The 25,897-nt window shown below is 47.3% G+C and overlaps 1 protein-coding gene across 1 annotated transcript in view; it reads left to right on the forward strand.

The window, feature by feature from the left end:
* Positions 1-4,015: 4,015 nt before the first annotated feature.
* RECK (reversion inducing cysteine rich protein with kazal motifs) overlaps positions 4,016-25,897 on the forward strand; it is a 74,301-nt gene continuing 52,419 nt past the window's right edge. The window contains exons 1-6 of the mRNA XM_075560133.1: positions 4,016-4,183; positions 15,437-15,495; positions 19,674-19,748; positions 20,778-20,814; positions 22,969-23,054; positions 24,643-24,690. Of these exons, the coding sequence (XP_075416248.1) occupies positions 4,084-4,183; positions 15,437-15,495; positions 19,674-19,748; positions 20,778-20,814; positions 22,969-23,054; positions 24,643-24,690 (405 nt within the window). The 5' untranslated portion in view covers positions 4,016-4,083. The remainder of the gene's footprint in view (positions 4,184-15,436; positions 15,496-19,673; positions 19,749-20,777; positions 20,815-22,968; positions 23,055-24,642; positions 24,691-25,897) is intronic.

Genomic DNA, 25,897 nt, shown 5'->3' on the forward strand with positions numbered 1-25,897 from the left:
CTGTCCTAGAGCCCCCTGGGCCTTGTCTGGCTGCTGGTGTTGACTTTCGCCACGGTGTCATACCACAGATGGAGTTCATTTGATTCCTGTGTATTGCGTCTGGCAAGGTCCATGTGCACAGTCACCATCTATGTTGTTAAAAGAATTTGCAATGAAAGAGTCACGGGTCTCGCAGTTTTTTATAATGGGATCTCCAACTTCACTTCTGTCATCAAGAATCTATATTCGAACTACCGTTCCTTCCTCTGTGGCAGTGGGTCTCGCCTTCCTCACGCCGCGACCTTTCCATACAGTTCCTCATGTGGTGGGGACCCCAACCAGAAACTTAGTTTCGTTGCTACTTCATCACTGTCATTTTGCTACTGTTATGAATCGGGCGACCCCTGTGAAAGAGTCATTTGACTCCCAAAGGGGTCACGACCTACAGATTGAGAACCACTGCTCTAAAAGGTCTGGAGTGACAAAGTAAATTCTGCTGTAAGGATAAGGGAGTGTGTGAAAATTAAATTGGGAATGGGTTTGGACCCATTTGCTACCAATGCTATCTCCATTACATAAGGATACGTTACTCTCTCCTGAAAGGTGTGGCCCCTTTATGTTTGAGAGTTTGAGGCAAAAGAACGGTCTCCCAAGAGCGGTGTTTTAGGAAGTTCACTGTAACCTCGTCATGTTTTCCTTTTGTAAGTTTAGAAGAGGACGAGAGCATGGATTTAAAGGGACTGAAGAAGATATAAGGAGCACTGGTGGTGTAGAAGGTTACCAGAAGGTCAGCAGTTAGAACCCACCCACTGCTTTCAGGGAGGACTAGACTTCCGGCTCCCTGCAGAAGTGCAGCCTCGGGAATGCAAAGGGCAGTTCTACTCCCTCCTGCAGGGCCGCCGTGAGTCTGACTGTCCGTGGGTTTAAGAGACAGGTAAGCCCACTGCAATATAGAGACTCTATTTGGAGCTTGAGCTGAACAGGCTGTCAAAAGAAACAATAAGACTAACAGAAAAGAAGGTGACGACTAACTGGATAGTGAATGACACTGAAGTTTGCTTTTTTAATTGTTTATATGTGTGTGTTTAAGGAGAATGGAAAATAGTAGTTTTAATAGCCAGTGGACTCTCTCAAACATTGTCCACAGTAGGGCTGAGTGTGTGTGTATGTGTGTGGGTGGGTGGGTGGGTGTGTCCAGGGAGAAGTGATGAGGTATGGTGGGGAATCATCACCAAATTGTCTCTCAAAATCTATACTTCAAGGATCTCTTCACATCTATACATCCCTACCCCCACCCACCCTGTTTCTTGTTTTCCCAAGCAGAATATGTGCTTAATAGCATTTTAAAAACATATAGAGGCTCTTTGATGCCTGATACCTGATCCCATTGACACCTCGTGATCACACAGGCTGGTGTGCTTCTTCCATGTGGACTTTGTTGTTTCTGAGCTAGATGGCCTCTTGTTTATCTTCAAGCCTTTAAGACCCCAGACGCTATATCTTTTGATAGCCGAGAACCATCAGCTTTCTTTGCCACATTTGCTTATGCACCCATTTTGTCTTCAGCATTGTGTTGGGAAGGTGAGCATCACATATTGCCATATTATTAGAACAAAGTGTTCTTGAGTTGAGAGATATGTTAGACAGGGTTCTCTAGAGAAACAAAACTAGGACACTAATAATTTTGTATATATTTATATAGATAACATAAGAAATAAAGAGTTAATTAATCTATGAAGCAGTACAAATGGCTCAGTGCAACTCACTTCCATGAGACAGCTAGTACACTGGCAGTCCCTCAAGTCTTGAGGGCCAAGGGATAGTCCTCTGTGGAGCAATTCAAGCTATCTGTCCACAGGCAGCAAACAGCAAGCAGGTCACCAACAGTCAGCCAGATGACAGGGTCCGACAGTCCCCAGCTCTAGAGATGTACCTTCCAGTGGCACGGCGAAGCAGGTCTTGAAGGAACCTCAAGTTACAGCAACACAGTCCACGTGTAGTGAGTTAGTTAGTTTATTGTGCCAACCTGGCCAATAAACACATGTGGGGTTAATTGAAGGGCAGAGGGATAAATGGCTCAGTGAGCCTCACCTTTCTAGTTCTCGGGTCTCTTGCTTTGTGATGGTCGCACCAGGGTGCAGCTGCCTTAGCAGTTCCCTGCTTCAGCTTGCAAGGCTGACTTCCTGTAAGACATTCCCAAGGAGAAGCCACATGGACCTACCCCAAAGCAGCCCTGGGTGCTGGAGCACCAGTGTGGAGACCCTGCCAGCGCTGAGATGTTTACACATTCACTGACTTGGCTTTCTTCTTCAGTCAGCACTGTGTCTGTTTTGTGAGATAGAGGACTTTGTGGACTGGTGTTGGACATATGGATTAATGGGTTAACGTTGGGCTTGTGGGCTTGGGCAGCACTAGGTTGGGATGTTTCTTGATGCGCACTTCATCTTTATATAAAACTCTCTCTTATACATGAGAGAGTATGGATTTCGGTGGATTTGTTTCTCTAAAGTACCCAGACTAACACAGGTAGGCATCCCACAGGTAGTGTAGCTTGCAAATGGAGGCACAGAACAAGCAAGGCAGCCGCACGCTCGTCTGATGACCAAAGAGCCAGAGAGAAGGAAGAGAGGTTCGCCGAGCCATTTATCGCTCAGCCCTTCAACTAATCTCACATGTGTTCATAGGCCACGTTGACACAACAAGCCTATCACAAGGGAGTACGTGAGTTGAGGCCCAATGTGTATCTGCTACCTTGATACTTAACATATAATGTTAAGATCTAAAAGTACATAGATCTATTTCCCTATTGTTATATATAAATGTATTTAAATATGAGGGGAAGTGCAAAGTAGAGACCCAAAACCCATCTGTAGAAACTTGGACGTCCCCTTACAAAAGGGTCACGGGAAGAGATGAGCCAGTCAGGGTGCAGTATAGCACTGATGAAACATACAACTTTTCTCTAGTTCTTTAATGCTTTCCCTCTCCCCCACCCTTATTCCCCCCCCCCCCACTATCCTGACCTCAATTCTACCTTACAAATCTGACTAGACCAGGGCATGCACACTGCTACAGATAATAACCCACAACACAGGGAATCCAGGATAGATAAACCCCTCAGGACCAACAATGAGAATAGGGATACCAGGAGGATACGGTGAAGGTGGGAGGAGAGAGGGGGAATCGATCACAACGATCGACAGATAACCCCCCCACCACGCCCACGGGGACGGACAACAGAAAAGTGGGTGAAGAGAGACAGTGGACGGTGTAAGATTTGAAAATAATAATAATTTACAAGTTATCAAGGGTTCATGAAGAGGGGAGGGTGTTGGGTGAGGAGGGAAAAAGATGAGGGGCAGCTATCAAGGGCTCAAGTACAAAGAAAATGCTTTGAGAATGATGATGATGGCAACATATGTACAAATGTGCTTGACACGATGGAAGGACGGATGGATTCTGAGAAGAGCTGTAAGAGCCCCCAATAAAATGATTTAATTTTTAAAAATGGATAAGCAAGAGAATCTGAAAAGAAAAAAAACATATAGAGGCTACAGGTGCCAAAGAGCTTCGGAAGGGAATCCACGCCTCTGGTGCTTGTCAGTGATGTCTGAGACGGCGTGGGAGAGGTCCATAGCCCTGGGGCGACCCGCCTGGTTTCGGTGAGGGAGGGGCGGCATCTCAGGAGCAAGAAAACTAAGCTCCGTAGAGGGAGCGGTTCCTTGGTCCGCGCTTAGCCCGAGCTCTAGTCCTCCGGCCCATCTGTAAGAACCGGTCCGCTTCCTCTCCAGCTTGGGTGGGCCGGTCCGCGGGTCCAGCTTCGGTGAGCCCGGCACGGCGTCCTGGGGCTTCGTAGCTCGCACGCCCTTGACTGGCACGCGCAGCAGAAACTGACACCCAGCTGGCCCTTAACAAAGAGCCGGGGTCCCGGGCACGTTCCCGCCCGCAACACTTTTCAGAAACTCTGCGCGGCCGAGGGGCGGGGCTTGCGCGCCCCGCAGCCAATCAGGAACGGTCTGGGGCGGGGGCGGAGCCTCGCGCGAGCCTGGGCGGCCGGCTGGGTCCGAGCATCCTGCGGCGGCTGCGGACCCGTCCGGCGCGGACATGGCGCCTGCCCGCCCCTCGCCGCGAGGCGCTCTCCTCCTCCTGCTGACGGTGACGGGGGCCGCGGACGTGGCAGGGGGCTTGGCCCCGGGCAGCGCCGGTGAGTGCCCCCTGGAGCAGCGGTTCCGAACGACGCTCCAAGATGGCGCGGGGCACGGGCGGGGGCGCGCGCGACCCCCGGGCCCGGCGGGGCCCACGTCCGGTGACCCCGAGGCCCGAGCGGAGGCAGGGGCCCAGGCCCCGGACCCCACCTTCGGGCTCCCGGCCCGGAGGTCCCGCGAGCCGGGAGCGGAGACCCTGGTTCGAGGCCCTCCTGTGTCGCTCCGGCCCCGGGCCCCCAGCGCACCGCCGACCTTCCCGGGCAGCACGCCTCCGACCGCGCTGTCCTGAGCCGGTTCCGAGAGGCCGGCCTCGGAGGCGGTGCGCTCTGCCGGGCCCGGTTCTAGTCCTCTAAACCCAGTTCCGCCGCCGATCGTCCTGGCCCTCCTGCGTGTTCGAGACAGTGCTGGGCCCAGGCCACGGCTAGTGGGCAGGCTTGAGTTTTGACCTTGCTGTGCAGAAATTGTCCGTTAGGATTGGATAGGGCATAAATTGTGTTCAGTGCCAGTTGATTGTCTCCCAGATGCCGGGCTTTAGCCGTTGGGGCCAACTTCTGGCTAGCAGGTGAGACACCACAGGACGATTGGGGCACGCAGGACAGGCGTGTCGCTGCGGCAGGTGAAGGGCTGGGTGCACAGAGGGAGAGATGTCCACTTCATGAATCACCCCCACCCCCACAGCGGCATCAGATATTAAAAGATGCATGGGGTTTGCACTTGCAGAAATGAAGGGCAGTGCTTACAGGGCCAAGCCAGAAGCAAACACCTAATTTACGGTCCCCTGGATTCGACTCACAGTGACGCTGTGGGTTTCCGAGGCTGTAAATCGCTGCGGAAGCAGAAAACCTCATCTTTCTTCCTCCAGGGGCTTAGGGCTTGGTGGGTTTGAACTGCCCCTGGGGTTGGCAGTCCAGTGTGCAGCACACTATGCCACCAGAGCGATGTCAATGCCAACAAGGCTTAGTACCAACGACAAAGGAAAGCTTAAGGAAGGAAGAGGATCCCTTGTTTGCGGAATGCGGCGTAAGATAGACACATGTCACCTGTGAGTCAGCCCAGGCACCGAAGGGGAGAGAGAATGCCTGATTCACTGCAGGTTCCCCCTGGCCCCCTGTGAAGGGAAGGAGATCAGACCAGCGCACTGCGAAGTCGTGGCCCGGGGAATGAAGGGAGACTACTGTCACTTGCATCCCAACACCTACTTGATTGATACTCCAGTGAAGTGCTTCCCTTATTCTGTTGGACTCTTTCGTCCCTTGGTGTCCACAGTTAACCCTTTGCCACCAGTCTTTTCCAACTCCTAGCGGCCCAGTGACGGGGACAATGGCCCCTGTGGGTCTCTGAGACAAACTCTTCATGGGCGAAGAAAGCCTCATCATTCTCCTGCAGAGCACTTAGGGGCTTCAAACTGCCCACCTTGCAGTTAGCAGCCCAACCTATTACCTGCAGGGCCACGGGGGCTCCCGCTTGTAAGATGTAGCTATGAATAGTACCTCCCGATGGATACAGAAGTTAGAGGTGGCCGCGGCCGTGCATGTACATGCAACGTTTCATTGTTGTTAGGTGCCGTCGGATCCGTTCCGGCTTAGAGCGAACCCCGTGTAGAACCGAATGCCACACTGCCTGGCCCTGCACCTCCCCCCAGCTGCTTGTGTGTGAGCCTGTTGTGAGAGCACATATCAAGCCCTTGAATGGTCACTACCAAATATGTTTGGGAAACATTTCACACTGTATCCCACTCTTAGAAATTCACAAAACACAGTGGAGTCATAAAAGGACCCAAGAATTCCCAGGGTGAAGAAACATGTTCGCTGGGGGAATGGATGTGGTGCGTGTGGCAGTGCTGAAAATGTTCTAAAATTGAATATGCTAAGAGCCGCTGAACGGCACACTTTAAAAGGGTGAATTCTGTAATCTATGAATTCTATCTAAATAAAATTGTTACCAAAAAGAAAAAACTGATTGTTCATAGTCCGCCCACTCCCATCCCGCCCCCCAAACCCATTGCCATTGAGTAATTCTGACTCGTAACTGTCGGTCTAGGGAGTCTGAGGCTACAGGTCTTGACAAGAGGAGGCAGCCGTATCGTCCGCCTGCAGAGCAGCTGGTGGGTTTGAACTGCCAACTTTGTGGCCTGTCCATGGACTTCTGTTTCCCTCTTCAGAACACCCACAGCACACTTTTGAAAATGCTGAGCTAGATTATTTCTAAAGGCCCTTTCAGCTCTACAAGTCTGTGACAATGCACATTTAGTATTGTTTGATGAAAAGCAACATTCCAAGTTGGTTCTAAAAGCGAATCTTGTTCCTTGCCCTAAATTCTAGGAAGCATCTATTGCCTGAGCCATACAATAGACAAAGGCCTCCACTGTTGATTTGTAGGAAGTGTGGGAAATGTTCTTCAATGTGAAATAAAAACTAAGAGCACAATCTTAAATTGTATTTTAATGAAAGTCTGGCTTGTGTTCCTCTCGGGCAGTCTTCTAAACCTTCTCTTTACTGCCATCCTAGCTTCCTCTGGTGTGTAAGGCTGTGCCTGTCACACACACACACACACACACACACACACACACACACACACACACACACACCTTGTAAAGATACAAGCCTTGAGTCTTCTCTGCCTTGACTGAAGGATGTCCATTCCCATTCCTGAGGAATGGACAAGGAGAGTAAGGGCCTTCACTTAGTCATTATCTCTTAGGAAGTTTGACCAGAAACATCGGCTCAATGGTGCTGCATTTTATATTCCAGTATGCTGCTCAGTCGCTCACACCCATGCACACACACCCCGGGCAGAACTCCCTGTGAAGGGGAAGACTGAGACCGTGCTGTAGTCCCAGGATCTGTGTCTCCTGGCACCTGAGCGTAGTCCTGTTTCCATTGAAGATGTTTTGTTATAGTACAAAAGAGGGAAACGTGTAACATTCGTGGCTAGGTTTCAAGAAGTTGACATTTAAGGAATTATGTAATGGCCTGGAATCCTGAAAAAGAATGGAATGAATTTTCGCTTGGAGCCAGCATTCTTGTGGAGGAAAGTGCGGCTGTGCATTGCTTGAGGTCCCAATACCTTCCGTGAAATAGGTCATTATCGGACCTCGGTGTTGTGAGAACACCATTCTAGCCTAGTCTCTGCTGTTCTTTGAGCACCTCAGGCACGCTTCATGCTTAGCAGTGCCCGTCAGTGTTCAGGGGAGGGTTCTGGTCTGGATGAGGTCCTCAGTCCACATCACTACCACTTTCTCCGGATCTAACGGAGACCTTGTCACGCGTTCTCAGGCCTCGGAGCTCTCCGTGCAGCTAATCCTTTAAAAAACGTGGAGGAGTCTTTCCTTCCTTTTTGAGGATCAGGGGGATTGTTGAGTGTGACAAGCCGGCATCACTGATTCCCCACCTTCGTTTGTTGAGCCCCCTTGTGTTTCCCTCCAAACCCGTGCTCTGTGCTTCCTGCTGCTGCTGGGCCATGATGCACGGCACAGGGATGTTTTTAAAAGAAATTTTAACGGAGCTGAGTTGCAACTCAGAGATGAAACTAGATGCTATTGCAACCAAGTCGAAGCATACCGGACATATGGTAAGCCTTTGAGCTAGAAAGCACCATGCAGTGCATACCTGGGCCTGTAAATCTAAGTGTGTGTTAGTCTGTCAAGACCTATGCACAGTAGGTTGTGTCTATACTTCTGCCAGTGCAGTTACTTTGTATACGAAAAAAAACGTAGAAAGTTGTTGCACTGCTCCATCCCTTTCTCCAGTCAAGATTTCTGAACTCTGATATAACCCTATGTGTGCTAGCCTGGGCAGACTAGAGAACAAATCAATAGACACTCGTACGTGTGTAGGAAAGAGCTTTATGTACAAGAGAGTTGAATGTTGAGAAAGCATCCCAGTCCAGATCAGTCCATCAGTCCCATATGAGACCATATGTCTGATACCAATCTACAAAGTCCTCTGCAGACTCACGAGACACATGCAGTGACGCTGAATGCAGGAAGACCACAGGCCAGCGGGTGGGAAGTCTTGAGGATTCAGTGGCGTTGTAAGCATCTCAGCCCTCGCAGAGGTCTCCATGTGACCTCTCCTGGCTCCATCAGCCTCCCTCCATGTGTCTTCTCCACAGGACTGTCTCTCAGGGAGTGGCCAAGAGAGAAAGTGTCTCTCCTGCCTCCAAGGAGGAAATACTGGGGTTCCCAGAATCCTCAGGACAAGGGCATGCCCACACAGAGGCCTCGTTGGCTACATCCTGATTGACAGGCTAGACTCCACCCCTACACTCTTAATCCTCAAAGTGACACCAGATTATATAACTACCACACTAAGGGGCCCCTAGTATACATACAGCACATAACTAATCAGAAGCAGATTCTCGTCCCATGGAAGTATCTTGGGCCGCCTCGTTAACACATGGGGGACTGATGACAGGCCAGCCATGACGGTTCAGTCTGGTATGCTGCCCTGCGTTCTAGCGCTTCATCCCGTGGTGTAGGCTCCTGCCCTGTCAGTTCCCACCCACACCAACACCACGTAGAGCAAAGTGAAACGCTGCCTGGTCCTGTGCCATCTTCACAACCGCCGTGGCTGCCACTGCGTCACCCCATCTCCTTGTGGGGCTTCCTCTTTTCCGCTGACCCCGCCCTTCATCAAGGAGCCCTGATGCCCATATGGTTTCCTCCAGTCACCTGTCCAAAAGATGCCAGGGCAAGTCTTGCCACCCTCACGTCTACGGAGCATTCTGGCCGCACTTCTTCCGAGGCAGATTTGCCCCTTCTAGAAGAAAGTAGGAGCCTGTTGGCCTAGTGGGTTACACATTAGGCTACCAACTGCAAGGTCAGCAGTTCAAAACCACTAGCTGCTCCACAGAGAGAGATGAGGCTCTCTACTCCCATAAAGATTTACAGCCTCAAAACCTCAGAGAGGCGGTTCTCCTCTGTCCCACAGGGTCGCTATGTTGATATTGACTCGATGACTATGAAAGTGAACGAAGAGAGCGGGGCAGGACAAGGAGGGGGCCTTGACACCACAGGTCACCTGGCCTGTGCCAGGGCGCTTCGGGACAGGTGCAAACAGCCAGCCTTCTGCTCACCACTGACATCTCCCAGGGGCTTTTGATTTGTTATAAGTGTACTTTTTTTATTTTTTAAGTAAAACAAACTTAAAGATTTGTTTATTTAAAAATACTGACTGCTTACTGTTGTACTTTCAGGGTTACTGCTCACAAAAGTAAATAGTGATAGGCTTACTTTCTAGTGCAGAGAAGATACACAATAAACAAACAGTGTTCTCTGACAGTGATAAGTATGTTATGAAATGACCAAACCAGACAATAGCTCAGAGCATTGTGTGAGTGCGCGAGGGTGCAGTTCTCACACCTGCTGCCCTCCGGTCCATTCTGACTCGCCATGAGCAGATCGCCTCATCTTTCTCTCAAAACACGGCTGGTAGGTTTGAACGACTGACCTAGCAGTTGACAATCCATTGCTTAACAGACTGTGCCACCTGGGCTCCGTGATTTCTTTTTTCCTCGTGTACAGAGTTGAAAAATGACAATCACTTTAATGAAGATGTTTTCATTAAATTTGATTTTAAAATGAGATTTCACATCAGTAATAAAAACATGACCAAGATTTTTAACATTAGCATGTCTTTTTTATTTAGAATGATTTTTTCCCCAGAATCGGCTCAGATTTAGCTCCTTTCCCTTAGTATATATTTTTATTTCAGTAATTCTGTTGAGAGATTAACTAAAAGGAATCTGTATTTTTATTTTAGAAAAGAAAAACAAGAATGACTTTTCGTTAACCTAATTGAATTACAGTTTGGAGGAAGCTTTTGTGGCAAAATCCCTATAATCTTCAAAATTCTATAATTCTATGAGTATTTCTTATTTTTAGGTTAGGGTGTGTATTAGTTTTTTAAATGCTAGTTGGTCTTTGGGAAGTTGCACTTTTCTGTGCGTGGCCGGAGCAGGCGTTTCCTGCCTCTCTCTGGTGCACACGTGGCCCAAACCAGCTGGCCAGACCTTGATGTTTCTAATTATTGGAGAAGTCTGCTTTTCCTGGGCTACGTAAATGCCTTGTTCAGCTTGGCACGCATAGCCTTTAGTGGTCAGTTTTTAATTTTTATTAGTCTTATGATTACCGATTCTTGGAATAAGTGTTCAAGACATGACACAACACCCTTACATTCCTTAATAGCACCTGAGCTGCCTTGTTTTCAGCATCTTGGGTTTTATTTTGAGCTTCACTTTTTATCTGTTACATTTCATTTTTGAGAATAAGGTGAGTCTTTGATTGTTTTTGTTGATTAAATTATGAAAACAGGACTTTCATGGAATGCATTGTTGTGTCCTGTGGAACACATCCGGCCTTGCAGAGTAAACCATTCTTGCTCTGTAATAGTTAAATGACCCAATTAATGTATTTTAATTGCTCTAAAAACTATTAAAACCTTTATTGCCACATTAGTTGCACTTGAATTCTTCCCTCCCGCAGTAATCCTTAATGAAGGCGTACGCACTGATGTATTCAGAGTGTTAAAGAGTCTAATAAGTGTTTTTCCAAAGAGAGAAAAATGTGTGCTAATGTGATTGTGGCTGAAGTTAAGAAACAGGGTGGGGGAAGGAGGGGGAAAATGAGGAGCTGATACCAAGGGCTCAAGTAAAAAGAAAATGTTTTGGAAATGATGATGGCAACAAATGTACAAATGTGCTTAATACATTGGAATGATGAATTGCTATTAGATCTGTAAGAGCCCCAATAAAATGGTTAATATAAACAGGAAGAAAAACTCTAGCTTTTATTTCTGTTCCCAGGTATAGAAGTTGTGTCGGGACCAGGTATAAGGCATCATGCAAAAAAAAAAATACATGTGTGTATATGTATATATGTGTGTGTATGTATATGTATGTATGTGTATATATATATATATACACACACACACCATATTGAATGAAGGGGGAAGTGCAGAGTGGAGACCCAAGGCCCAAGTGTCAGCCAATGGAGATCCCCTCATAGAGGGGTTTAGGAGAGGAGATGGGTCAATCAGGGTGCGAGGTAGTACCGATGAAGAACACAGCTTTCCCCCAGATCCTGGATGCTTCCTCCCCCCAACTACCATGATCCGAATTCTACCTTGCAGGGCTGGATAGGACAGAGGCTGTACACTGGTACATATGAGGGCTGGAGGCACAGGGACTCCAGGGCGGATGATACCTTCAGGACCAAGGGTGTGAGGGACGATGCTGAGTGGGTTGGAAAGGGGGAACTGATTACAAGGATCCACATGTGACCTCTTCCCTGGGAGAGGGACGGCAGAGAAGGGGGGGAAGGGAGACTCCGGATAGGGCAAGATATGACAAAATAATGTATAAATTACCAAGGGCACATGAGGGAGGGGGGAGTGGGGAGGGAGGGGAAAAAAGAGGACCTGATGCAAAGGGCTTAAGTGGAGAGCAAATGCTTTGAGAATGATTGGGGCAGGGAATGTATGGATGTGCTTTATACAATTGATGTATGTATATGTGTGGATTGTGATAAGAGTTGTATGAGTCCCTAATAAAATGTAAAAAAAAAAAAAGAGGAAAAAAATGATTAGGGCAAAGAATTTACAGATGTGCTTTATACAATTGATGTATGTACATGTATTAGAGTTGTATGAGCCCCTAATGAAATGTTTTTTTAAAAAGTTGTGTCATCGTATAACAAGATTGGAACATTTTAATCTTAATAAAGGAGTCTAAACCCTGCGGGGAAGAAAGAAAGAGGACGTGGAAAATGTGGAACCAAGGTCCCCTAGCGTGTTTGTGGAAGGTAACAGCGCTCTCGAGGGGAGTGGATGAGGGAAAGATATCACCAGAGAAGAATGAATACTTGGTTGTGGCAGGGAAAGAAGACTTGTTACCAGGAGAGTCCTACGGACCTCTTTAATACAAATTTTCAGTAAGATTGAGAGTGGGGGGGCTACCAGAAGGAAATCTGGCATCCACCATGTCAACAGAGGTTGTCACAGAATGCAGTGAGTGAGTTATTTAGCAGTGCCTCTTCTGGCCAGAGCCCTTCTTGTTCCCACCAAACAACCTAGAGCTTGGAGTCCGGCGCTGATAGGATTCCGTTTGGAGTGACTGTTGACGGGATTGATGATGACGGCCACTCTGTTGCATGGGAAACGAGCTGCCTTGAAAGCAGGAATGGCAGGAGCTCACTACCAGCACCAGAGAGGAGCCAGGAGTGGAACGCATCCTTTGGACCCAGAGCACCTTACACTTTGAACCTCCTGGGTCCAGGAGACAACTCTGACACCAGAGGAGCCGTGGCAGAACCCCGCGCCTGAGCACCAAGCAGCGGTGGACGTGCCAGCACTCCCAGCACGTGGCGTGAGCTGCCTCCAGACATTTATTTAGGAGCTGGTTTTGCCGGCCATTGGTCAGCTAGAGCTGAACCCCTTTGGGCGGAGGCGTGCTCCTTGGACACTTTTTGGCAGCCCCACGAGTGCTTTGTAACATTGCACAATCAGGGTAGAGACCAGTGGCCCATGTGGCTGAGAGCCCAGAGATCAAATAGCTGCCTGCCTTCAGGCACCACTGAGAAGCTGTCCTGTCTGTGTGTATCCGTGACTGGCTAGCTTCCTTAATAAACATCACCATCCTGAGGATGGGCTGTGATTTCTCTGTGGCCGTGGCAAGGAATTCGCAAACCCAGCGGAAAAGTAGAGTGCGGTGTGGGTGGGCCGCTCCTGACCTCCGGCGCACAGAATGTCAACAGATAATGGGAGAAAGATCATTTTCCTTTTCTTCTGAATTTTAAATAGAAAAATAAGAGATTATTTTGAAATTGGGGAGGAGGGGAGTCACTCCATTACAAATTTGACCTTCACAGTAATAGGAAAAACGAGGCTTTTAAATCGAGATATTTTTAATAACACCTTCACTATTTATTATTGGTGGTTTTTTCTCTTTTTTTTCCCTTTTATCTGTTTTTAAATCGGTTTATTAGGGGCTCATACAACTCTTATCACAAGCCATACATACATCAATTGTGTAAAGCACATCTGTACATTCATTGCCCTCATCATTCTCAAAACATTTGCTCTCCACTTAAGCCCCTGGCATCAGCTCCTCATTTTCCCCCTCCCTCCCCGCTCGCCCCTCCCTCATGAGCCCTATTATTGGTGTTTGAAATCAAACATGTTGTGTGTTTCTGTTCTAAACAGACGTCTGTCCCAAGAAACTGTTTCCCAAAAATCGCAAGGCCCAAGTCAGACGCTCGTCTGTCTGCCTATTTGTTTACTTTCTGCTAAGCCTGTGTTTATTGGGACCAGATGTTATCCTGAGTTATCAGCAGGATATTTTTCTCTCATCTGACCTTTGTGTGAGAGGGTAGTAGAAAGTGCCAACTTCTAGAATACTTCAAAACCACATCCAAGTGGCCCGGAGAGCCTGTTTCCCCTGCCCACCCTCCCCATTCTAATGAGCCGCCTGGTATGCTGTCGGGAGGGGGAGGAGGGGGCCTTGGGAGTGACTGGACCCTCCTCCCAGTCGGAATTTCTTAGACACTAACTGCGGCCTTAGAATCAAGAGACCAGCTTCTCCCTCTGAAACAGCAAGAATGTTAGACATTCTCCAGAATGTTCCGAGTCCCATGCTTAGGACTTCAAAGCACCCTTTCCCATAGAAATAGTACCCGAAAACCAACCTGCAATATTCCTTTATGAAACCAAATGACGGTCACATGCCAATAGCATAGATCCTGTCATTTCTGTTGGAGAAGCAAGGCCCAGTTCCCACCGTAAATCCCAAAGAGGGGCGGTCTAAAGAGAAGTTCCGCTCACCCTGTGACCATGCATTCCTTTCTCCTCTGGACCACTCCTGACTCCAGTCAGGAAGCACTCTGCTTCTCTGTGATTTGCATACGGGCATAAGAGATAGCTTTCTAGCTTTTGTCCTCGCTGCCCGGATGCCACCCTCGCCCTTCACTCACCAGTGTGCATTGCCAGTCCCAGACAGTCCCTGTTCAACCCAGGGCCACCTGTGCCCGCCAGCCCCATGGCTAGCCCATCTCCAGAGCCAGCGCTGTAGTTCCTCACGGCTCGGAAATCTGCTTGGCACCCTTTTTGGCTTTCTTTAATTTTATTTTTCTCAAGCTAGTGTTTCTGAAATGTTCATACGTGACTTGCAAAAAAAAGTGTTTCGTGCACTGAGAAATCTGTTTATAAGATCTCTATGTAGAAAGCAAAAGTTCTGAAGAAAGCTGATGGTGCCTGGCTATCAAAAGATAGAGCGTCTGGGATCTTAAAGGCTTGAAGATAAACAAGCAGCCATCTAGCTCAGAAGCAACAAAGCCCACCAGCCTGTGTGATCACGAGGTGTCGAAGGGATCAGTTATCAGGCATCAAAGAACAAAAAAATCATATCATTGTGAATGAGGGGGAGTGCAGAGTGGAGACCCAAAGCCCATTTGTAGGCCAGTGGAGATCCCCTACAGAAGGGTCTCAGGGAGGAGATGAGCCAGTCAGGGTGCAATGTAGCAACGATGAATCATACAACTTTCCTCCTAAATGCTTCCCTCCACAAGCTATCATGATCCCAATTCTACCTCATAAATCTGGCTAGACCAGAGGATGTACACTGGTGCAGATAGGAGCTGGAAACACGGAATCCAGGGCGGATGATCCCTTCAGGACCAGTGATGTGAGTGGCAATACTGGGCGGGTGGAAGAAGAGTGGGGGACAGACAACAAAAAAAATGGGTGAAGGGAGATGTTGGACAGGGCAAGATATGACAAAAATAATAATTTATAAATTATCAAGGGTTCATGAGGGAGGGGGAAAAATGAGCTGATGCCAGGGGCTTAAGTGGAGAGCAAATGTTTTGAGAATGTTGAGGGCAATGAATGTACTAATGTGCTTTATACAGTTGATGTATGTATGGACTGTGATAAGAGATATGAGCCCCCAATAAAATTATTTTAAAAACAAAACCAAAAAATATCTCTGTAGAAAAGTCATAAGGTACATTTGTATTCTAAAGGCTTTGTGAGAAGTCCCGCGATAGAGGAATCTGTTTAACTTGGTTCAACCCTTCGTTCGCGCTTTATTTAGACTTGGAATGTGTGTTTCCTGTTGAGGCCAGATACGAACAGTGGACAGCTGTTCCTTAGAACTGTAAGGGTTTGCTGTGCTAAAGGGCTAAGGAGTGGCCACCCACGTGAAGTGAGGCCTCGTGTTTATTCACCAGGGGCAACGGGTGTTTGTCTTCTCTCCAGGTGTGCTGTGCTGTAGTCACTCCAAGGACAACCAAATGTGTCGGGATGTGTGTGAGCAGGTAAGCTGGCATCAGGGCTGTGAAAGCTGTGTGTGCCGTTGCTTCTAAGGTACCGCTGTTTTCGAGGAGGGGAAGTGAACCTTTTTCTGCCATTGGGTATTTATAACATCACTCTCAGACCATACAAAATCATCAAGGTCAGCAGTAGCTGCTCTGTGGGAGAAAGACGAGGCTTTCCACTCTTGTAAACCTACCCTGTGAGTCAGAATCCAGTCGATGGCAGTGAGCTTGGGGCTTTTGGGGTTTATATTTGGTCACATATTTAATTACTTCATCCCCATTGTGATGGCTGGGACTTTCTCTCTGGTGGGGTGTGATGTGAACTGCTAGTAAAAGTTTCAAAGTCTTTATATGGCCTTTGGGACCAGATGTTCCCCACCCCTGTTTTAGAGGAATCTGTTGGCGATTGCCTTAATCAAGTGATGAGATTTCACATTACCAATAAGGGGACAAATTGATGTGTCTGTTGACACGAAACCCTGAGGAGTGAAGATGACTGATGTTGGATTCCTGCCCACATTGCACACTCTGAATGATAGGAAGCAAGCCCCGTCCAGGAAGCTCACTCAAAGCCACAGCCGGGACAATTCAAACATATCAGTGTGATAAGAACACAAGCTAAGAAATAGGTCCAGACTAAGAGACGAAGGAGATGGGACAGCTAAATGCAATGTATGACCCCCTGCTATATCCTAGAATTTTAAAAAATAAATTGCCGTAAGGGACACTGTTGGGATAAATTGATGAAATTTGAACCTAGACCAATAGAACTATAGCAATACTGTGACCCTGAACTTGATTTTTGTCTCTTGGTTAAGTGTGATGGTGACTTTGTGCTCATACATAAAGAACGATCGAGAAGTCAGTAGTTTCTAAACTGGATCATTAAAATAATATGAATAATAGTGTCTAATATAAAGAGAGGGAAAGTTAAAGCAAATGTCACGAAACTCAGTGTCGCTCTAGAAAGAGAACGGGGGTGTTCATTTTCTTCCTGACGTTTTTTGTAGCTTTGGATTTTGGTGATTAAGTTTTGCTGGGCAAGTCCTACTGAGACCGTCACTACCTGTTCGTAACGGCTACCTTTCTTTCATCATCCAGGTTACAATTCTATCCCTAAAGCCTGAGGAGTAATGACCCCAGTTATCTTTTGGAGAAGTTTTGATGTGATAACATATATTTGTTTTCAGTATTTCTTCAAACTGAGAAAGCTACCTAGTTAGAATTGTAAGGGCTCTCAAGTAATATTTTGGACTTGGAAAGATGTTTTCAGTACATTCTCTAATGATAAGCTATGACAATGATTCAGTTTGCCGAGGTAGCTGCTAGAGAATTCAGTGACATGGTGCAGTTGGCAATTGCTATTGCAAATTAAGTTGTCTGCAAATTTACAATAGAGCTGCAAACTCGAGTTCTGTGGAAAAAGCCACCAGGTGCACTGTCCGTGGCCGTGCACAAGCTCTTTGGGCCTCAGTTTGCACTCAACAGAGCAGGCTGTAGCACGCTGTGTTTGTGGACTGGGTTACTCCAGTTGACCTTGGTGTCCCCCGCCCCCACCCTCAACCATGGTCCTGAGCCCCAGACTCCTCCAGGTCTGTTTGGTTATGTCTAAAAAGTTTTAATAACAGGCAGATGTTGGATTTATGTGCTTTTAGCTTGTATGCTAAATTAAGGCACCCTGGTGGCATGACAAGGGGCCCTCGAGGTGCTGAGGATCAGACGTTGGTTGCGCTGCTAGCCTTTAGGTCGGTGGTTCAAATCCACCAGCTACTCCATGGGAGAAGGATGAGGCTGTCAGCTCCCATAAAGATTTACCATTCTCAGTGCAGTGTAGCACCGATGAAACACACAATACTCCTCTGGTTCTTTGAGGCTACCTTACCCCCTCCCCGCCCCCCGCTATCATGACCCCAGTCCTACCTTTCAGTTCTGGCTAGACAGGAGCATGTGTACAGGTACACATGGAATCCAGGTCAGAGAAACCCTTCAGGAACAGAAATGGGAATAGCAATACCAGGAGGGGACAGGGAAGATTGGAGGAGAGAGAAGGAAGGACACATAACCATGGGTAAAGGAAGACAGGGCTGAGTGTAAGATATGAAAATAATAATAATTTATCATTTAACAAGGGTTCACAAGGGTGGGAGGGTAGGGGGAGGAGGGAGAAAAGAGGAGCTGATACCAAGGGCTCAAAACAGAAAGTAAATGTTCAGAAAATAATCATGACAACCTATGTACAAATATGCTTGACACATGGATATATGGATTGTTATAAGAGCTGTAAGAGCCACCAATAAAATGAACTTTAAAAAAAAAAAGATGCACCATTTTGAAAACCCTGGATTGGGTCCTTCTGAATGGCCTCAGTGTCAGTGAACTTGGTTTGGGGTTTCATGGCACGGTGGTTCAGCATTGGACTGCCAACCTCAAAGTCAGTGTTTCGAGCCCATTAGCTGCTCTGCAGAAGGAGGTGTGATAGGCAGCTTTGTAACGAGTAAGATCAAGCTCACTGCCATCAAGTTGGTTCCTACTCAGAGACACCCTATGGTTCCTACTCAGAGCCAACTGCTCTTGGGAGTTTTTCTGAGACTGTAACTCTTTAAGGGAGTAGAAAGCCTCATCTTTCTCTTGTGAAGTGGCTAGTGGTTTTGAACTGATGACCCGACAGTGGCCCGATGCAGCAATCACCGTGAGTCTGAATTGACACAATGGTAACACAGTTGGTTTAATTGGTATTATGTATAATTATAATTATAAATTATAAGGGCTCGTTTTTAAAGTTGCAGTACTATTATCACTCCTTAGAAAATGTAATGTTCGACAACTGATCATTGTTCAAATTTCTTAATTGTTAGTTTTAATCAAGATGCAAGTGGAGTATGTGCATTCTAATTGGCTATATGCCTTTTAAGTTTGGTCTGGAGACCCTTTCTTGCCATTCGATGAAGAAATCTGATTGTGTATCTTGTATCATTTCTGAGTCTCCCTGTTTGCAGCCTGTGGTGTCATTTATCCCATTCCTTTCTCCTCTGTGTTCCCTGGCACTCGGTACTGAGACGTAGAGCCCACCTGCCCAGCACAGCACTGCACAGTGACGGCCCTGTGCCTGGACTGTCGGTATGGGAGCTGCCAGGCAGGTGTGTCTATTGAAATGTGACCAAAGAGGCAGAGGAACTGAATTTTTAACTTAATTTTAATGGATTTAAATTTAAGCACACATGACTGGTAACACTATTAGATCCAGAGACCTGGTTAGATTCAGGTAAAATGTGTCCAGTTGGGCAGGTCTTTCTCATGAGTGGCATTGTGTCTTTTTCTAGTATTAGTAGCCATTGCTGACAGTTCTCTAAATGCATTAATTCATTAAACCCAGTGCCTTCGAGTCGACTCTAGGACAGACAGAACAAGTCCGTAGGTTGTGACGGAGCACCAGCCTCACCTCCTCCCGAGGAGCAGCTGGCGGGCTGAGCCCCCGACCTTGTGGCAAACGGTCGGTGGCTTAACCCACCGTGCCACTACCCGGGTTGCAGATTGTCCGTCTTAGTGCTCTTCTCAGTTCCTCATTCTTGGAGGCAATTTGGATGAAAAATGATTATTAGATAAACTAACTGGAAACAAATCCTTTTTTCTTACCCTTAGCATTCACGGATGGTATAATCTCGACTATTTGCAGGTTACAGTGAAGGTCTGTCGGATGTACGTAGAGGGTTATAATTTTCTAAGGTTCCAAATTGTGATTGTATTAATTAAAGTCCTATTTGGAAGTGAGCCATTTAGCCTGGTAAGTGAACCTAGTCGCCGTAGCAAAAAATAGCTTGTGTCTGTTATTTTTGGAGAAGAAATATACTATTGTTCTGTGTTCTTTGCCAATATCAAGGGTTTAGTCAATTTTCCATATAATTAGATGATGAAGAGCAATTTATGGATACATTTATCTATTCTCTCTCTCTCTCTCTCTCTCTCTCTCTCTCTCTCTCTCTCTCTCTCTCTCTCTCTCTCTCTCTCTCGCTTGCTCTCTCTCCTCTCTAACAAGTTGGTAGCTTGGTTTTCTCATTTTAGATCGTTAGGAAAGGGTCTGCATTTACTGTATTTGAACTTGATTATGTACCCGACTATATATATAAAGGATCGTGAGCCTTATCTTTTCTCTAAAACAATGCTGCCATTTTTTTATATAGATTTTCTCTTCAAAAAGTGACTCCCGTTTAAAACATCTGCTGCAGCGAGCCCCAGATTACTGTCCTGAAACAATGGTAGGTCTCATGTAGTTCTACTGCGGGAGCCTTTGTCTAAATGAGCCACCTACTAAGTTACTTAGACATCTAACAGGGTTTGAAATGTTTTGGGTTGGGGGCTTGTGGTCAAAATAAAATTTAACTGGATATTTTTTAAAGATCTTAACAAAAATTGCTAAATAGACTGAAGTTTTTCATCTTTATTATCTATTCTGCGATCTAGGAGCAAACAGACATAAATGTATTTCAGGCTTTAAGTTTCATTGTAATATTTTATCTGGAGTTTGGGGGTTTAATGTTTATTATATTGTGACCAATTTTATGAAATTATGATAACTAAACCTTACATTTACTTTGAACTTGAGAAGTTGTATTTGGGATATGTGTGGCTTCCCTCTGACCTTCGTACTACAGATGTATTACGGAGCCCTGGTGATGTAGTGGTTACTCACTGGGCTGCGATCCGCCTGTCGGCAGTTCCAAACCACCAGCCGCTCCAGACACTGGGCTTTCTGCTCCTTGAGCAGTCACCGACTGAAACCCCACAGTGGGGTCGCTATGCGTCTGCATTGACACAGTGATGGCAGTGAGATAGATACCTCCCTTGTTAGTGTGCACCGTGGAACCTAAAAGGGCTCAAACACTTGGGCACATGTTGGACATGTCCTCAGTTTCTTAGGCTAAGAAAATCTGACCTTGCCTGAGAGAGCCTCTTCTGAGAGGTTGATTGGCACGGGGAAGGCGGGGGAGAGCAGGCCCAAAGCAGGAGGCTGGTCAGCAAACAGCTCGGGTGCTTTGGTCTGCATCCTTGGAAACTGAGCTTCCAAGAAGCACCCTGAGTGACCGGCCTCTCCTCGGGACTCAAGAATGGAAAGGAACCAACTCTCTTTCTGTATCTCCACTCCACACCCCCTGTGTGCATACTCCGAGACCCTCACTGTAAACACAGCCACACGTCAGCTAAGCTACACGCCACTTCTCTAGAAGTTAACCGGTACGTTTAGGAATTGGTGACTGACATAAAACTCTTGGCGATTTCTATTTTAGGTTGAAATTTGGAGTTGTATGAATTCATCTTTGCCAGGTAAGCAATAACAGTTGAATGTTTAGCACTTGATTTTTAAAAACCTATTTTGTGATCGCAAAATCTGTATCAGAGGTGCTGTACCCCAGCGTGCGCTGGGGTGTTTCTGTCGTCTCCTTCCTTGGGCCCCCGAGGTTGTCAGGCGTGCGCTTCATCCCCACTCGCGAAGCCCTGGCCGTGGTGCCTTCGCCACTTCTGGCATTCTCCTGCAGCCTCTCCTTGAAACACCACCGAGTTCTCTTGGACTCTATGTCTTACGGCTTTTCTTAGGACTTACTCGTTCCCACTTTCCTGCCACTCTTGAGGCTGTGAGCGCCTCCCTCCCTGTGACCTTACATTTCTCCTCTTGGCCCCTTCGGGGCGGATTGTTTCTGTGTGCCTTGTCCCTACGTGCCTTACTCTATCCATTCTCTCTCTGCTTCTCTGCTTCCAAAACCATTAACAAGTTACCTCCGAGAAGGAAGGTCACTCTTTGATCCAGACCATGTCCCCTGACTTCTGTCCAGCTCTCTCTCCATGGGACGCTGCATCCAGGTGGCATCTGAAGTAGACAAATCCCAGACCAGACTCCCAGCTGCCCCTTGTGTTAGTGGCACCAGACCAAAGCCCAGACCCCGAGCCTGCTGTTGAAGGTCGTTCACCAGCCTTCGTTAAAGCGACACCCTTGAAGAAAGGATGGGGCTGTGTGCCTGAATTCTAAGGGCTTGTCACACTGTTTAAAGTTTGCACTTCAAACAAAGTGGTCTATTTGTCTTCCTGGCATGTCCCACCTGCTTGTCCCTTCTTCTAGTTGTCCCTCTGCTTAGTTACCTAGCATCTCTCTCTTACATGCCATCACTGCACACTGTGACCCCCACAATGGGACAGAGTACAGGCGGGTTATCCATTCCCTAGCCTACATGGAACCTAGTGCCTTGTAGTAGTGGCTCACTGAGTGGAAATGCTTGGTAAAGATGTTCTGTTTCCTGAGAGGCCCCCGAGCCTGTAGACCTATAGCACCCAGGAACATAGCAGCTTATCCTTTGAACCATTTTTAAGCTGTCTTCACCGCTGGGGTGGTTCTGTCTGGGCGGTTTACAGTTACATTTGAGGCTTTGTCTGTGTGCCATTTGTCTGCTCTTTGCTTGTTGGGGTTTTCAGCAGAGGGACCCGGTGCTAGTTTCACCTGGAGAACTTGGTTCCCTATGCCACTGAGAATCCCTGGGATGTTGTTATACGTCAGTAGGGGATCTGCAGATCCCTGTGTTTTATGGGAAGCCAGCAGCGAGCTCTTTGTAAAGCACGTAAGGAGAATGTGCAGCGTCTCTAAGCTTAAGTCTCTTGCTCTTCACAGTTCCATACTGTGTCTCCTCATCGATGCCCAGGAGCCCCACTGACATTTATGATTGCACAAGGCATCCAGAAGCTACATTAGAATATGTGTGATAATTGTATCATCTCTCAGCGAAGCCATGGTTTTGTTGGGAAAATCACTGCTGCGCATACTTTGAACCAGAATGGTCCTCTGGCGTCTTGATCCAGTTCACCCATCAGAGCCGAACCCAGTTCACAGAAAACACTCCTTGTTTCGTTCGCTAAGTTTCTCTTTTTAAATAAGATCTTGGTGTTCACTGTCGATACCTGTCCATTTGGTATTCATATTTGGAACACAGTCATCCTTGCGTTTCGTTTGTTTGCCTGCTCGTTCCGTTAAATTGGAACCTCTGCCTGTGCTTCCGTGTGGAGCTGAGGAAGCCCTCTCCCGCGCTTCCCTTGCCCCGTGTGTCCTCTGACGAAGACATGACCGCCCCTGAAGTGAGTGTGACCGCCCAGAGTCAGGGTGGACAGGAGGAGGGGAGAAAACAAACAAGGGACCTAATGGGGAAGGCCGCTGCCTTGGGTCGGTTTGGACGCGTAGCACCCCCACATGGGGTCTTCTCTAAGTCTTGACAGGGCACCTGATGGGCTTGAACCGCCGACTTGGTGGTTAGCGGCCCAACGCCTAACCCGTCAGGCCACCAAGGAGGAAGGGCTCCGGAGTTTGAGATCCTGCTGCGTGAGCCACTTACCCTGTGGACACCTGCCTCGACTTCTCGCGGTCGCCGTGAACCCATTTGGCATGCTGTTTGTGTTTGTCGGTGCTTATGACCCACATTTGGACATTTTGTTTTTAAGGTGTGTTTAAGAAGTCTGACAGCTGGGTTGGCTTAGGCTGCTGTGAACTGTCTATTGCCTCGGAGTGTCGACAGGCATGCAAGCAGGTAACGCTGGGCAGTCAGGCTCACGAGAGAGGATGCAGGTGGGATTGTAGGCCGTGCATGCCCTAAGCCTTGCCCAGCGCATTCTTCGCTTCGGCAAGGCGACCCCGGCCCTGCAGCCTGGGCACTTCTTGCACAGACTCTATCTCCCTTCAGCCCTGCTGCTGGTTTAGCTGTGGCTACTGCATGTAAGACCCTGCCTTCTCCCATCACTTCTTTGTCTTTCCTCCTCTCTGCCACGCAAAGGAAGACTGGTCTAGGAACTCGGGACCCTCTGTACTTTGCCCCTGGGCATGCCAAGTCGATGGCGAGTGGCCCCCAGCGGGTGGGCACACACACTTAGCCTGCATCCGGGTGACCGCAGCTGGCATAGTTGCCTTATTTTCATGTCATCCTCCCCGCTCTCTTTCATCGGGAGTCTTCCCGATGCATGTTCTTCTATCCCGCCTCCTCTGCTTCTGCTTCGCAGGTGAGCATGGCTCCTGCAGCGGGTTTTGACATCTGTGTCGAGTTGGTACGTCTCGGGCCCACACCAGGCTAGGCTCCCGCTTTCTTCCTCACTGCCTATGTTTCCAGAGCACTGCTCCGTGTGCTCTGGGGAAAGGCCCTCCCGGCTCCTCGAACCCCAAGTGAGGAGGGCAGGCTTCACTGGAAGTCAGAAAGGATTATTTAGGTAGGCTTGACACTAGCTTAGTTTCTTCTTGGGACTGGTCTCTGGACGGGAAAGTCCTGCAGCCTGGGCAGCACGCAGCATAACCGCCTGAGCCTCTCCCCCAGGCCCAGGGATGAGCTGGGTTGTGGAGGATTTGCACGGCCATGAACAAGCCACCAGCTGCTTGCCCGTTCTGCTCGCTCCCTCCCTCCCTTACCATTGGGCCCGTTCTGAACTGCACAGGCCCGTGTGCTGGACGGAGGTGCTGAAAGCGCATTTCTAAGCGGGATTGTCGCCATTTGGAAGAAAGCGCCCCGAGGCAGATTTGCTGTGCCCTGTGTTACACCGGAAGTGGCTGTTTCAGTGTGGTAAATAGCGTGTGGGCTATTTCTCCGGGCGCCCTGTCCTCATCTGCCCAGGAGATGAAGATGTCTTCAACTTCCTGAGGGACTTTATATGAAAACCCCAGTTAATCGCCTGCCCCTTTTTAGTTCTCCATCCACTCTTCTGAAGAAGCTCAGTGAGTCCAACATGAAAGCTCAGACCCGCCGGGTCAAAGAAAAAGCAAAGTGTGAGGGTCCTGGCAGAGCTTCACAAGAACGTTTGCCACCGAGTTGGACTCGGCTAAAAAAAAGCCCTCTGATTTCCATCTCCTTCAAAGTCAGCCCGCTTCTGAAATCACAGAAGGACCCGTGAGATTCCAGCCAGAGGCTAGTGTGAAGTTCTTGCGCACTGGCCCATCCTGGGGGAGGTCCGTCTTCAAGAGACTGCATGAGAACCGTGGCTCTCATGAGCTTTTAAATACTTTAGCTTAAGGTTTTCCTTGGCGAGATAAAGAATTCTGTATCAGCAATTAATACATGCTTTATTTGTGTTCTTTCTTGTCTTGTTTTGAATACTGTGAATAATATATTAATGGAAAGATTTGTTGGCTTTTAGGCATCTTCAAAGAATGATATTTCCAAAGTTTGCAGAAAAGAACATGAGGTATGCATTTTATTTAATAAATTGGATATATGATTCAACTGTTATCAATTTATAAAGCCACTTAAAGTTTTTTAAATGAATTCATTCTTTTCTAAACTGCCTTACACCTTACAGAAAGTTTAACCTTGATAAAAATACCGTTTGCCTTATTTGGAAACATTGTGACTGTAGTAGATTTTTTTATTGAAATTAAGCATTAACTTGAAAGAAATGCCTAAACCTTATATACAGAGGACTTAGCCTGTAAGGCTTTTATATTAAAAGAAACGGTTATCCCCGGATTGTGAAACTGATCATGTTTTTCTTAGGTTCCGTATCTTTTTATTGCTCCTTTTGAATGCCCCTTGATCCATCCGGTATCTATTTATATCAAACACCTTCATTATGAAAAAAAGTAATCAGAAACACAGTCAGCATTTCTGGCGTGAGTAGCTTTAGGCATTCCTAGTATCGTGCATTTCAATGAAAATACAAAATGGCTAGGGCTCTGGTGAACCTGAGGCCTCCTCCCAGCGGTAGAATTTCAGGCACCGTCTAGATGGGGAGGGGCGTTCGGTGGGGGTAGAGAGGTTTCCACACCATACAAATAGGTGCAGAGGATTGTCCCTGAATTGGGAAAAGCCCATCCATCTAAATAACAATTCAATTTCTAGAACTGTTATTAAATACGACCGTATTGACATTTTTCATAGCATGTAAGGATACTTAAAGGCATATGCTTCATTCATCCTTTTTCCCCATCTTTTTTATATACAGTCATTGAGATTTAATAGTCTGTCTTCTCTTGGAGAAGAGAGAAGCAGTTCTTTTAACTACCTCTTAGATTATAGTTCTGGTGGGTTTTTTGTTTGTTTGTTTGCTCATGTCCTTTTCCCAAAGCCTGATGATAATACCTCTATTAGCATTTTTAAGGAGAAAATCTTGTTTATCAATTGTTCTGTTGTATGGTGTGCTACTGTATCTATTTGCTAAACTACATACTTTGCTCTGAAGCCAAGTTTTCCAAATAACTGCAGCTCTCTTCTTTCTTACTGAGAGGGGCCTTGCTATAAAGAAGTTAAAAATCTTCCTTTTTTCCCTTTTCCGCTCTCTAGCTTTGAAATGACCGTGGTAGTTCCTCTTGACCAAAGTGGCTACCTGCGACAATTCCTTTTCTCCTACCTGATGCCTGACACTGCCCACCTCCTCTAGCCTGTCCCCCCACTTC

The sequence above is a fragment of the Tenrec ecaudatus genome, chromosome 10, assembly GCF_050624435.1.
Source record: "Tenrec ecaudatus isolate mTenEca1 chromosome 10, mTenEca1.hap1, whole genome shotgun sequence".
Classification (NCBI taxonomy): domain Eukaryota; kingdom Metazoa; phylum Chordata; class Mammalia; order Afrosoricida; family Tenrecidae; genus Tenrec; species Tenrec ecaudatus.